Here is an 11,864-nt window from a genome sequence, read left to right as displayed (position 1 = left end):
TTTCAGAAAAAGAATAAGCGCTGTGCAAGTGTTAGTGCTCAGACAGCAATACCAGTCTCTCTGCCAGGGAGATATTCTCAAAGGAGAAGATTTAGAGACAGAAGTTCCATGATTAGAACTTGCCAAAAAGCAAATGGGGGAATGAAAGAATAAAAAATGCTACAAGCCACACACACTTCCCAGGCTTCCACCGCTACACAGGAACAGCTAGAGACGCCAGGGATGGGGAACAAAGGGAGTGCAGGCCTTTAGGCTTCCCTCGGAGATAGCCCCCGGTCACAAGCGGCAGGCTGAGTAAACAGAGCGCCAATCTACCATTAAGATAACAGGTCGTAAAATGCCCTACTGAGATACACAACAGGGTCCTTGGAATCTCTTTGTTTCCCTCTTACCCTCCTGCATGCAGCCCCTCCCTGATGTGTGATTTTTGCCTATAAATATCTGAAAGACTTGTTGCCCGGGGCCCAACTCCGCTCCTGCGTGAGTTTCGAGTTGAGCCCCAGTGCGCTGGAATAAAGCCTCTTGCTGTTTGCATCAAGTGACGTCTCCTGCGGTTGATTGGGGTCGTCGTTGGTCTGCAGGGCAGAGTGAGGGTCCCATTTCGGGGGTCTCACACTGGGTATATAGTAACTGGAAATTTTGAAAACATGTATTCATTCAGATACATGTACCCCTATGTTCATTGCAGTATTATTCATGGTATCTAAGACATGGAAAAATCATAAGTATCCTTTGATGGATGACTGGATAAAGATACATACAATGGAATATGACTCGGCTTTAAGAAAGGATGAAATGCTGACATTTGGGACAATGTGGGTTGATCTTGACAGTTATCATGCTAAGGGAAATAAGTCGGATGAAAAAGGGCAAGAACCATATGATTTCACTCATATGTAGGATATCAAACAGAAAGCAACAGAAGAACAAACAAATTGACTGACACAGACAACAATATGGTGGTTACCAGAAGGGAAGTGGAGTGGTGGGAGATTGAAGAAGGTAAAGGGGGTCAAACATGGTGATGAAAGGAGACTAGATGTTGGATAGTGAGCACACAATAGAATATACAGATGATGTATTAGAGAATGTACACTTGAAACTTATATAATGTTATTAACCACTATCACCTTAATAATTTTAAAAGAACCAATTGATGAAATATTCACATTACGTGGATTAAACAAAAACATAGATAATTTCATTTTTAAAAAACCTGTGGGCAAACTTTTTAAAGTAATAATTCTGTGATTTAATAATTTCCCTTTTTCTTTTTACTGAAAAGGTTTTATCACACACAGTGTGAGGGGAGGCTAATTTTTTCAAAAGTAAGCCTTGAGAACAAAGCCTTGGTTCTCTCATTCAAAAAGCACAATTCTATTCTGTGCTAAATGCCAGAGGCAATTACAGTGTTCCTCTCAAAAACAAGGTCCTTGGGGACTCAACTTCATGCCTTCCTTCACTGTCCTCAAAGAAATGTGTCAGAAAAGACGACATCCTCTAAATTTCTAACGGAAAGAAGTCCTGGAGCAGGAAGACAGTCCAGGGAACAGCACACGTTACCATTTCATTAGGAATCTATTCCCCACTGTCTGTGTCTGTCTTTCTGTGTCTCTCTCTAGCACAATCTGTTCTCTTGCTTCCCTATACCATATCCCTTTTACAATTAAACTCTGCTTTGTTATTCTGACTTACTTTTGTTGTTTTTTCTGAAGTATGTTTTCTGACCTTTCTCTTATCCTGAACAGCCACTTGATCCTGGACAATCACTAGCCATCAGATCAACTATGAAGCATACCTCATTCTCATTTCACTGAAAAACTCCAGAGTAGTAACATAAGATTCCAGACATTTCATTCTAATGTTATAGCAATAAGCTGCATAACACAGAAATACACATGATATACCGTTAAGCATAGAGTATGTCTATTTCTTATGGGGGGGGCAATTAATAATAAATCTTTATTCTGAATACTTTCTTATATCTTTTTTATTGAGTTATCATTGACATTTATGAATATTCCTAGTTTTAGTTTTTTATATTTTATTGATTTTTTACAGAGAGGAAGGGAGAGGGATAGAGAGTTAGAAACATCGATGAGAGAGAAACATCGATCAGCTGCCTCCTACACACCCCCTACTGGGGATGTACCCGCAACCAAGGTACATGCCCTTGACCGGAATCGAACCTGGGACCGTTTAGTCCTCAAGCTCTATCCACTGAGCCAAACCAGTCAGGGCTATCCTATTTTAAAAGATTGGACCAATTTATAATAAAATATTCCCTACTTTCTTTTTATAATAATACAGTTCCTGACCAGAGATCTTCCTAAGAAACCCTCCTGGCTGAACGTCAAATACTATATGTTTGCCATAGCAACTGCCACTGTGAGGTGTTCCATAAATAAGCATCAGAAAACAATTAGCAGATAGTGTTCTCTTCCCCACCTCCACATTTCTTTTGGATGTGTACTTCAGCATACCTCCTTTGTGAAAACTTTTGGGGATCTTTTATTTTTTGCCTTACTTCACTTCTAGCTTAAACTATAGATAAAAACATCTAGCAACAAATGATGTCTTTTCATCTTTCATCTTCAGCACTGAGGCCATTCTAATAAGGGTTCATTTGTGCGATGTCTGTTGAACTGATGGGAAACTGAGCTAAAGAAACCCAGCCCCAGCCTGTTTGGCTCAGTGGATAAGAGTGTTGGCCTTCGGACCAAAGGGGCCTGGGTTCAATTCCAGTCAAGGGCATGTACCTCAGTTGCAGGCTCCTCCCTCCTGCAGGAGGCAACCAATCAATGTGTTTCTCTCACATCAATGTTTCTCTCTGTCTTTCCCTTTCTCTTCCACTCTCCTTAAAACTGATGGAAAAAAATATCATCTGTTCAGAATTAAATTTTAAAAAAAAGAAAGAAACGCAGCCCCATTCTCTAATATTTGGGGGTGAGGGTGGGATGGGGCAGGCAGCATTATAAAAAGATGCTGAGTTGCACTAAAATCTGACCCATTTGTAATCAATATAAAGTTAATTCTGCATGTGTATAAAGGGAAAGCTAATAAAGGTTATGAAAAGAAAGATGGTTTAATGATCCCATGAAATAACTGAGAAGACTGATTGCCCTCAGAAATGAGAACAGAAGCACAAAAGGAAGCATTTAAAACATCAAAATATCTTTGAAGTCCGTTCAAGGCTGGCCACTCAGCTAAAGCTGGAAACTCAGAGGCAACAATACCCACAAGAATCGTCCTACAGAAAAATAAAATCATAAAATGAGTGGACCAGACCCAGGGGAGAGTGTGGGCGTTCATCCTGGGGGTGGGAAAGCACCCTATAAAACAAAGGACTCCAAGCCAGAGTAGGGGGAAATGTTAATGAGTTAAGAGTGGACTTCTAAAGAGAGACTAAAGTGAAGAAAACCCAAAATATAACAAACTAAGAAGGAAATCGCTTCAAACCTTTGAGAATTACCTGTAATTTCCAATTTATAGAAATCCTGTTCTAAGCTTTTCTGTTTCAACATGAAATTCATTATTAAAATAAAGATTAAGTTAATTGTTCAAATCCCCAAATTCAAATTAATTTGTTATATACCTGAACTACCTACAGTACTAATAAATCTATTTCAATATCACCTAATCAAGTTCAAATATCTTTTCTTTTTTTTTTTAAATATATTTTATTGATTTTTACAGAGAGGAAGGAAGAGGGATAGAGAGTTAGAAACATCGATCAGCTGCCTCTTGCACACCCGCTACTGGAGATGTGCCCGCAACCAAGGTACATGCCTTTGACCCGGAACTGAACCTGGGACCCTTCAGTCCACAGGACGATGCTCTATCCACTGAGCCGGTTAGGGCTCAAATATCTTTTCTATAGGAAAATGTATCCCAAGTTTCAACCAAGGAAACCAGAAACACTTTTCCTTCTTTTGTTGTTTTTTGTTTGTTTTAGCTTTTTAAGCCACAAGGGGACACAGGGTATAGTATTGGGGCTCTAATAAGGAAACTCTCATATGGGTGTGGAAGAAGACAAAGGGGACCTAGTTTCCTGCAGGGTATCTGTAAGTGAGTAACTCTGTCTCACATGTGTCACTTCTCCAGGCCAATCTCTATTGAGTTCAGATTTGGAGAAGACAGAAAACAGACTCTCCACCAGGAGCAGAAATGAGATCAGGACTTACATTTCTGCATCTTTAGAGTTGAAAAGTAGGATGCAAGTGACAAGCGAGGCTGTCACTTGTCGCTTGTTCTATCCTAAGTCCTTGCTGTGTTCCCTTTCTCCAGCTTTAATAAACATACTCTCAAAATCACCTGGACTCTTATTGCAAAGTCTTTCCTGCATGAAGTCGGGAACCCACACACTATAGGCTGTCTTAGGTAGAACCGCTCAGGGCCAGGGCCTTTTGTGGCGACACTTAAAGAGGTGCACCCAAAGGGATACTGGGTTCAGAAGAGGTAGAGTGACTTGCATTAGCCTCATCATCCTCAGTCTGAGGCTGAATATCCACAAATGAGGGTGACCTGTTTTATTTATACCCTGTCTCCTAGATATGAAAGAAAGATAGAACATAGAGATTTCACTGACTGAAGGAGGAATTCAAGTTCATAAATAAGAAAATTTCAGACTATAACCATTGATAAAGACTGAATGAAGTTATAAAATTTCCCCCTCAGGCATTTTAACTGCTATTCAGGATTTATTTGTACATAGACATACTCTCTATTCTTTTTCTCGACAATCCAACAATCCTATATCTGTCATTCCCCTACAAGACCATATTTTTTAATAGAGAGGGAGAGAGAGAGAGTAACACTGATCAGTGCCTCCAGTATGTGACCAGACCAGGGACCGAACCCACAACCTGGGTATGTCTCCTGACAGGGAATCAAACCCACAACCTTTTGGAGTATAGGACGATGCTCCAGCCAACTGAGTCAACCAGCCAGGTCAAGACAATGTATTTTTGAAAACTCTCATTTCTTATGCCATGTGAACCTTAAGATAAACCATTTGAAGTGCCTACTGATTAACGTAAGCACAAGGGCCTTTCTGCATAGGACAAGGCTTGCTAACGAGTTAGTCCGACAACAGTCAACTGAAGGTCATCACCACCAATTCACTGTCAAAGGAGACCCCAAGTTGGAGTGGGGTCAGGGGGAAGATTTTATTCAATGAAAACAGCTCAATTGTGAAGCAACTCTATTGTGAGACAGCTCAGACATGAAACAGCAGTCGAAGTGGCTCTGCCATTACACCACCAGCTCCAGTGTTACAGCTTTGGCTGGTGAAATAGTCTTCAATGGTAACAAAGTGTGCTCTGTTGAGGTAGAGGCGAAGCTGGCTTATATAGAGAAGACTGCCACACCCTGGTCCCTGATTGGACCATTTCTATGCAAGTAACTCTAAATCCACAGTTTGACTGATCCAAACAGCATTTTCTTGATTGGTTGGAATGGAGCCACTCTGATTGGTTGGTAAAGATGGAAATGAAGATTTAGTTGCAAAGCCCCAGTTGGTTAGGGCAGGACTTCAGCTCATTGGTTGAGCCAAGGAGCTTATTTAAAAGGTCCAGGAACATGGTGCAGGAGGCAGGCAGCTCAGTGTAGCTTTTTCCATAAGTGCAGAGAGCATACGAAGCCTCTGTTTAGCAGTGACTATACTAGTAGTCTTTGTTTACAAATTACTAGTAGTCTTTGTTTACAAATTAAACATCAGGAGTCATTTTTAACAGGCACATTCATTCTCAGGGTCAACGTAACAAAGAGCATGTGCACACTGAGCTCACCTAACACATGTTATAATGTGAATAAATCTGCCTCATGAATTATTCATTACTTATTTCCATTTAAAGTGCATTTGCAAAAGTGTTCCTGTCAGAAGAATTACTATCAAAACTTAGATTGTCATTCCATGTCAAGGACATCTCAGAATAGAAAAATGAATGTCTATTCCTCAGGACTGCTTCCTCCCCACACAAACTGCCTGGGACACAATCCATTTAGGAAGATTCTCGGATGTCCAGAAAACATACATCCTCAGTCAGCATCCCATTGTTTAAGGGTTCAATTAGCTCTTTAAGTGTCACCACAAAAGGCCCTGGCCCTGAGCGGTTCTGCCTAAGACAGCCTATAGTGTGTGGGTTCCCGACTTCATGCAGGAAAGACTTTGCAATAGGAGACCAGGTAATTTTGAGAGTATGTTTATTAAAGCTGGAGAAAGGGAACACAGCAAGGACTTAGGATAGAACAAGCGACAAGTGACAGCCTAGATGGGGCTGCTTTGGCTCCCTAGAAATGTTATAGAAAAGAAGTGAGCCAAGACGGGGCTGCAGTCAGCTGAGAATAGTCACAGTGACAGGAGTGAGCCAAGGCTGGGCTGACGTTAGCTCACTAAAGTCAGAGAAAAGAGGGCCTTGGACACAGGTTTGGGGGAATGTCTGGGTCGAGCTGATGCTGCCTGCTGCTCCCCTGGGTTGCAAGTCTGGTGGGGACTCTTAGAGTTTAGGTGAATGTTCATACTTGAGAAAGAAACGGCAGGGGCCAGGCTAATGTGTGGCTTGGTGGATTAAGTGTCATCCATGTACCAAGAGGTCACTGGTTCAATTCCTGATCAGGGCACATGCCCAGGTTGTGGGCTTGATCCCCAGTAGGGGGAGTGCAGGAGGCATCCAATCAATGTTTTTCTCTTTCCCCCTCTCCCTTCCTTTCTATCAATAAAAACGGAAGTAGGCAAATTGGCTGGACCATGGTACCCAGATATTTGGTTAAACTTTATTCTGGATGTTTCTGTGAAGGTGACTTTTGGATGAGATTAACATTTAAGTCAGTGAGCTCTGAGTAAAGCAGAGGCCCTTCACAACATGGATGAACTTCATCCAATCTGTTGAAAACCTTGACAGAACAAAGGCTGACCTCCCTTAAGCGAGAAGGAATACTGCCAACAGACAGCCTATAGACTCAAACTGCAACGGGAATAAGCAGGTTGGAAAATAATTATCTTACTTGTTTTTACTAATCTTTCCTAAATGTATGTGTAATTCACATTTATTTCAATGTTTAATAATAGTAATGTTTTGATTTTATTTAGAATTTTGGTTCCCAGTCAGTGAGGCTCGGTGGTTGACAGTCAACCTATGAACCATGAAGTCACAATTCAATTCCTGTTCAGGGCACATGCCCCAATTGCAGGCTCAATCCCCAGTGTGGGGCATGCAGGAGACAGCCAATCAATGATTCTGATCATTGTTGTTTCTATCTTTCTCTCCCTCTCTCTTCCTCTCTGAAATCAATAAAAATATTTATTTTTTTAAAAGAAGTTTGGCAATGTTTTTGTGACCAGAAATATGCCATAGGAACTTAACTCTTGCATTCTCAGTTGGTCTATGGTAAAACTGGTTTCATTATACACTTTTTCACATAAAGGCACCGTTTCTAAGAACTTATCGACAACTTACTGTAATGAGGACTTACTGTAAATTTTATGCTGAGTTCTTACGTGAGCCTCTCTAACAAAATAACCAAATCTGAGGTGGAGGTTTTGGAAACCTCCCACTTACAGCCAGTCGGTCAGAAGCACAGGTAATAAACTGGACTTGCAACTGGCGTCTGAAGTGGGGGCAGTTTTGTCGGACTGAACCCTTAACCTGTGGGGTACAATGCTATCTCCAGATAGTGTCAGAATTGAATTAAATTGCAGCACAGCTAGTCGGTATCTACTGAGAACAGGAGAACTGCTTGGTGGTATTGGGAAAAACACACTTCAGAAGCACTATAATCTCAAGAAGCAATGACCTGACAGAACAAATTTCTTCGCATAAAAGAATCCCTTTATCTTAAAAACAATAATTACTGGGGTTTACAAATATGATGTTAGCACCACAGAGTGCCCACATCAAAATACTCTTGGTTGGAATTTTTATTGTTGCATATGAAAGGAAAAGAGAATATAAGAGACAAGGACTTACAAGTGGTAGGTGGAGACAGAAGCACAGAGATTTACAGGAGAGTCTAACAAATTTTAGTTCATCATATAAAGCCATCACTTTATAAATCCACCATATCTACGTTCAGTAGTGGGTCTCAAAGTGTGGTCCCCAGTTCAACCACAACATCACCTGTCAGAAATGTGCATTCCTGGTCCCCACCTCAGACTTACTGAATCATTCTCTGGGGAAGGAGACCAGGAATCTGTTTTAACAAGCACCCCAGATGATTCTGATGCACACTAAAGCTGAGAACCAGTAATCTCCAGTAAAGTCAAATACCTTTAAGATAAGGCACAACTAAATCAGGAAATTCTAGAAACTGAGTAGCAGAATTTTACTATATCACTATGGGTCCTGTGGAGGAAACGTTTATCTCTCCTTTTTTATAAGACATTTAATAAAAAATGCTTTTCCAATACCATCTAACTGACATTACTTAAGAATTTTTTCATGATCTAAAATTTTCAGTTCATTCATAGGTTGCTTTGTGCTCAACAAAACAAAACAAAGCAAAAGTTTTGAGAGAGGACGATGATACATTCCCAGGCAAAACGTACAGGCTGAGGCACCATATTATAAATTGCTAAGCTTAAAATTAAGTTTTTTAGTTCTTCCATCACATGGGACATAAAACTCATCAGTAAAAACTAAAAAGGGCCAATGCATATAATATTTCTACAAAATTTGCACTTATCATATGAAAATTTGCCAAAGGGGACAAAATCGCGCCAAAGAGGCAATTCCTCTGCCAATTTAATTCAGGCCATTAGCATTTCTTCCTATAAGAAAAAATAAATACCTTTAAACTGCTTGATCATGTTCTGATGGTTTTCAATGGCTTCCTTTAAGATCACTTCAGGCTGGTCCATCTTCCACCGCCATTCAGTGCCCACTGGGTTGGTGTGGTGCCTAGGAAAAAGAGGCAAAAGTTCTAAAGTACTCTCTGTAATAAGATCTCAGCTACTCATCTACTATGATGAAGTAGTTAATAAAATTAGGGCTGATTTCCCCCTAAATACTTGGCTATTTATAGCTGTATTTTCTTATTTAATTAGAAATGAGTTTAAGTCATGACCCCTAGCAGAGAGAGGTAGCTAGAGAAGTGCCTGGCTGAGACTGAGGTTTAATCATAACAATATCAAATGTGCACCCCTCTCTACAAGCCACCAACTACCAGGCTAACAAGCATTTAATAACAGTAGAATATTGCCAGAATAATTGCAAGATCATAGTGATAGACCCTTCCTGAGAGACAGCACAATGGGAAGACCTAAAACTTAGGAAGGATCAGATATTGAGAAAAAAGCCTCTGGCAGACAGACCAACCTCCATGCTATACACACGGTAATCCTAAAGGAATTTTAAGGCAGTGATACACTGATGGTATTCACAAAACATCAAAACTTAATTCATGCCCAAATCTTGACTAAATTAACTCAAACTCTAACAAGAGAGGCGTAGCAGAAAGAAAATGCGTGCTGACTTTAAACTACAGAAAACCTTTACCTCAGTCTCTATTGCACTAAACAAAATGTCCTACTTGAAACAAAAACTTATAAAATATACAAAAAAGCAAGAAAAACAATACACTTTCAATAGAAAGCATAAACAAAACCAAACTCATATATATATATATATATATATTTTAATCGATTTCAGAGAGGAAGGGAAAGGGGGAGATAGAAACAGCAATGATGAGAATCATGGATCAGCTGCCTCCTGCACACCCCACACTGAGGACTGAGCCTGCAATCCAGGCATGTGCCCTGACCGGGAATCAAACTGTGACCTCCTCGTTCATAGGTCAACGCTCAACCACTGGGCCATGCCAGTTGAGCAAAACCAAACTCCTTTGATATAAGTGTTGGCACTATCTGACAAGAAATTTTTTAAAACTATGATTAATATGTTAAAAACTCTAATAAAAGAGGTGAGCAACATGCAGGGTCAAATGGGTAAATTCAGCAGAGATGGAATTTATAACACACAATCAAACAGAAATGCTAACTATGAAAAAATAGGTCTTCAACAGTTTCAACAGATTAGAACCAGCTGAGGAAAGAGTAAAAGAACTTGAAGAGAGCAATACAAATAAGCCAACTAAAACACAAAGACTAAAACATAAAAAGTTTAAATGAAATAAAGAACACAGTATCCAAGAGTAATGGGAAAATATCAAAGATCCAAAATACACATAATTGGAATCTCAGGAGAAAAACAACGGGTACTAAACAGGAAGAAATAGTAGAAAAATTATAGCCAACTATTTCCCAGAGGTAATGAGAAACAACCACACATCCAAGTTCACAGAACCAACAAGATATTTTTCTAAAGCCTAAAAATATCATATCCAAACTGATGAAATAAAAAGAGAAAATCTTTAAGTTAGAGAAAAAAGACACATTATATTACAACAAAGATAAAAATTACACCTGACATCTCATCAGAAAATAAGCCAGCCCAGAAGCACTAACATCCCAACAGAAATGAGCACATGAAACATCCAAATTTTGGGTTCTAACTACCATTCTTCAATAAAAGAAACTATGGTTCCTTAGAAAAACAGTTGATTCCAGGGCTGGGCAGAGAAAACACAAGATGAATCTAGAGTCTAATTTTCATATGATAAGTGCAAATTTTGTAGAAATATTATATTTCTAGGTCCTAGACTCTTCTGGAGTCAGAAAATACAGAAATATTTTTAAAAGAAAGAAAGAAAAAATACAGGAGACAATCCAAAAGAGCTTCCAATTGCCAAAGCTGGAAAAATACGAACAATAAAATGAATAACAATACTATTGGATTAAAACCAAAGGAATTAGTATCCTTGAGTCCAAACTAATTTAAACAAATAATTTCTTGGTTTTGAGGACTAGTCCCTGGTTATTTAAGGTCTTAACATTACAGAAAGCTGGGTAAAGAAAACATAGGAATGCTACTATTTCTGTAACTCTTCTGTAAATCTAAAATTATTTCAAAACAAAATGTGCCTATAAGACTAAATTATAGAACAAGAATCTTATACTTTAAAAACATATAGGTAGAAAAAAAGAACAAAAAAACAAATATATATGTGTGTATGTGTATATTATATACGTATATATATATATACACATGTATATATATATGTATGTGTGTGTGTATACACACACACATGTACATGGGCTTCTGGCTGAGCAGCGCTCCCCCTGTGGGAACACAATGATCACCAGGGGGCAGCTCCTGCATTGAGCACCTGCCCCCTAGTGATCAGTGTGCATCATAGCAACCAGCCGTTCTACCATTTGGTCGATTTGCATATTAGCCTTTTATTATATAAGATCATTATTTCAACTGTGTTAAAGAAAAATGAAAGGAAACACTCAAAAAATTCAGAAAGCAAATACTTCAAAGCACTAAAAATTATTTGTCTGGAAGCTAGAATTATAGATAGTTGTCAGTGAAGGAAAAAAACTGGATTAGCAGAAAACACACACAAAAAGGATTTGCATAATTTAGGAATTTTTCTTTCACTTAAATATTCCCAACTTACTTATAAAATTCAATTCTACATATCATGGTCTATAGCCAGCTTAAGGATAACACTCATGGCTTATATTTCCAACAAGATAACTAGAAAAGCCTCCCACAAGAAACACATAAACTGATACCTTAGCATAACAGTGGTCTTAGATAGAAAATAGATGAAGACAAAAATGTAGAAAAGCAAGTAAACAGAAGGCACAAATCAGAGATTAAGAATAAATGTTTATTAATAATTTATCAATATTTATCAATATCAACAATCACTATAAAGCAATTGAGTGGGTTTAGAAACTGTGGTACATCTACACAATGGAATACTATGCTGCAGTAAAAAAGGAATTCTTACCATTT

At 38.9% G+C, this 11,864-nt stretch overlaps 1 protein-coding gene across 1 annotated transcript in view; it reads right to left on the bottom strand.

Annotated features, from left to right (window-relative positions):
* LOC102774018 (S-adenosyl-L-methionine-dependent tRNA 4-demethylwyosine synthase) overlaps positions 1-11,864 on the bottom strand; it is a 108,316-nt gene that overhangs the window by 40,469 nt on the left and 55,983 nt on the right. Inside the window, exon 11 of the mRNA XM_006770850.2 lies at positions 8,788-8,897. Coding sequence (XP_006770913.1) covers positions 8,788-8,897 — 110 coding nt within the window. The remainder of the gene's footprint in view (positions 1-8,787; positions 8,898-11,864) is intronic.

This window comes from Myotis davidii, unplaced genomic scaffold (assembly GCF_000327345.1).
Source record: "Myotis davidii unplaced genomic scaffold, ASM32734v1 scaffold424, whole genome shotgun sequence".
NCBI lineage: Eukaryota > Metazoa > Chordata > Mammalia > Chiroptera > Vespertilionidae > Myotis > Myotis davidii.
The sequence above is the reverse complement of the archived record's forward strand: the minus strand, read 5'-3'. Positions and strand labels throughout refer to the sequence as shown.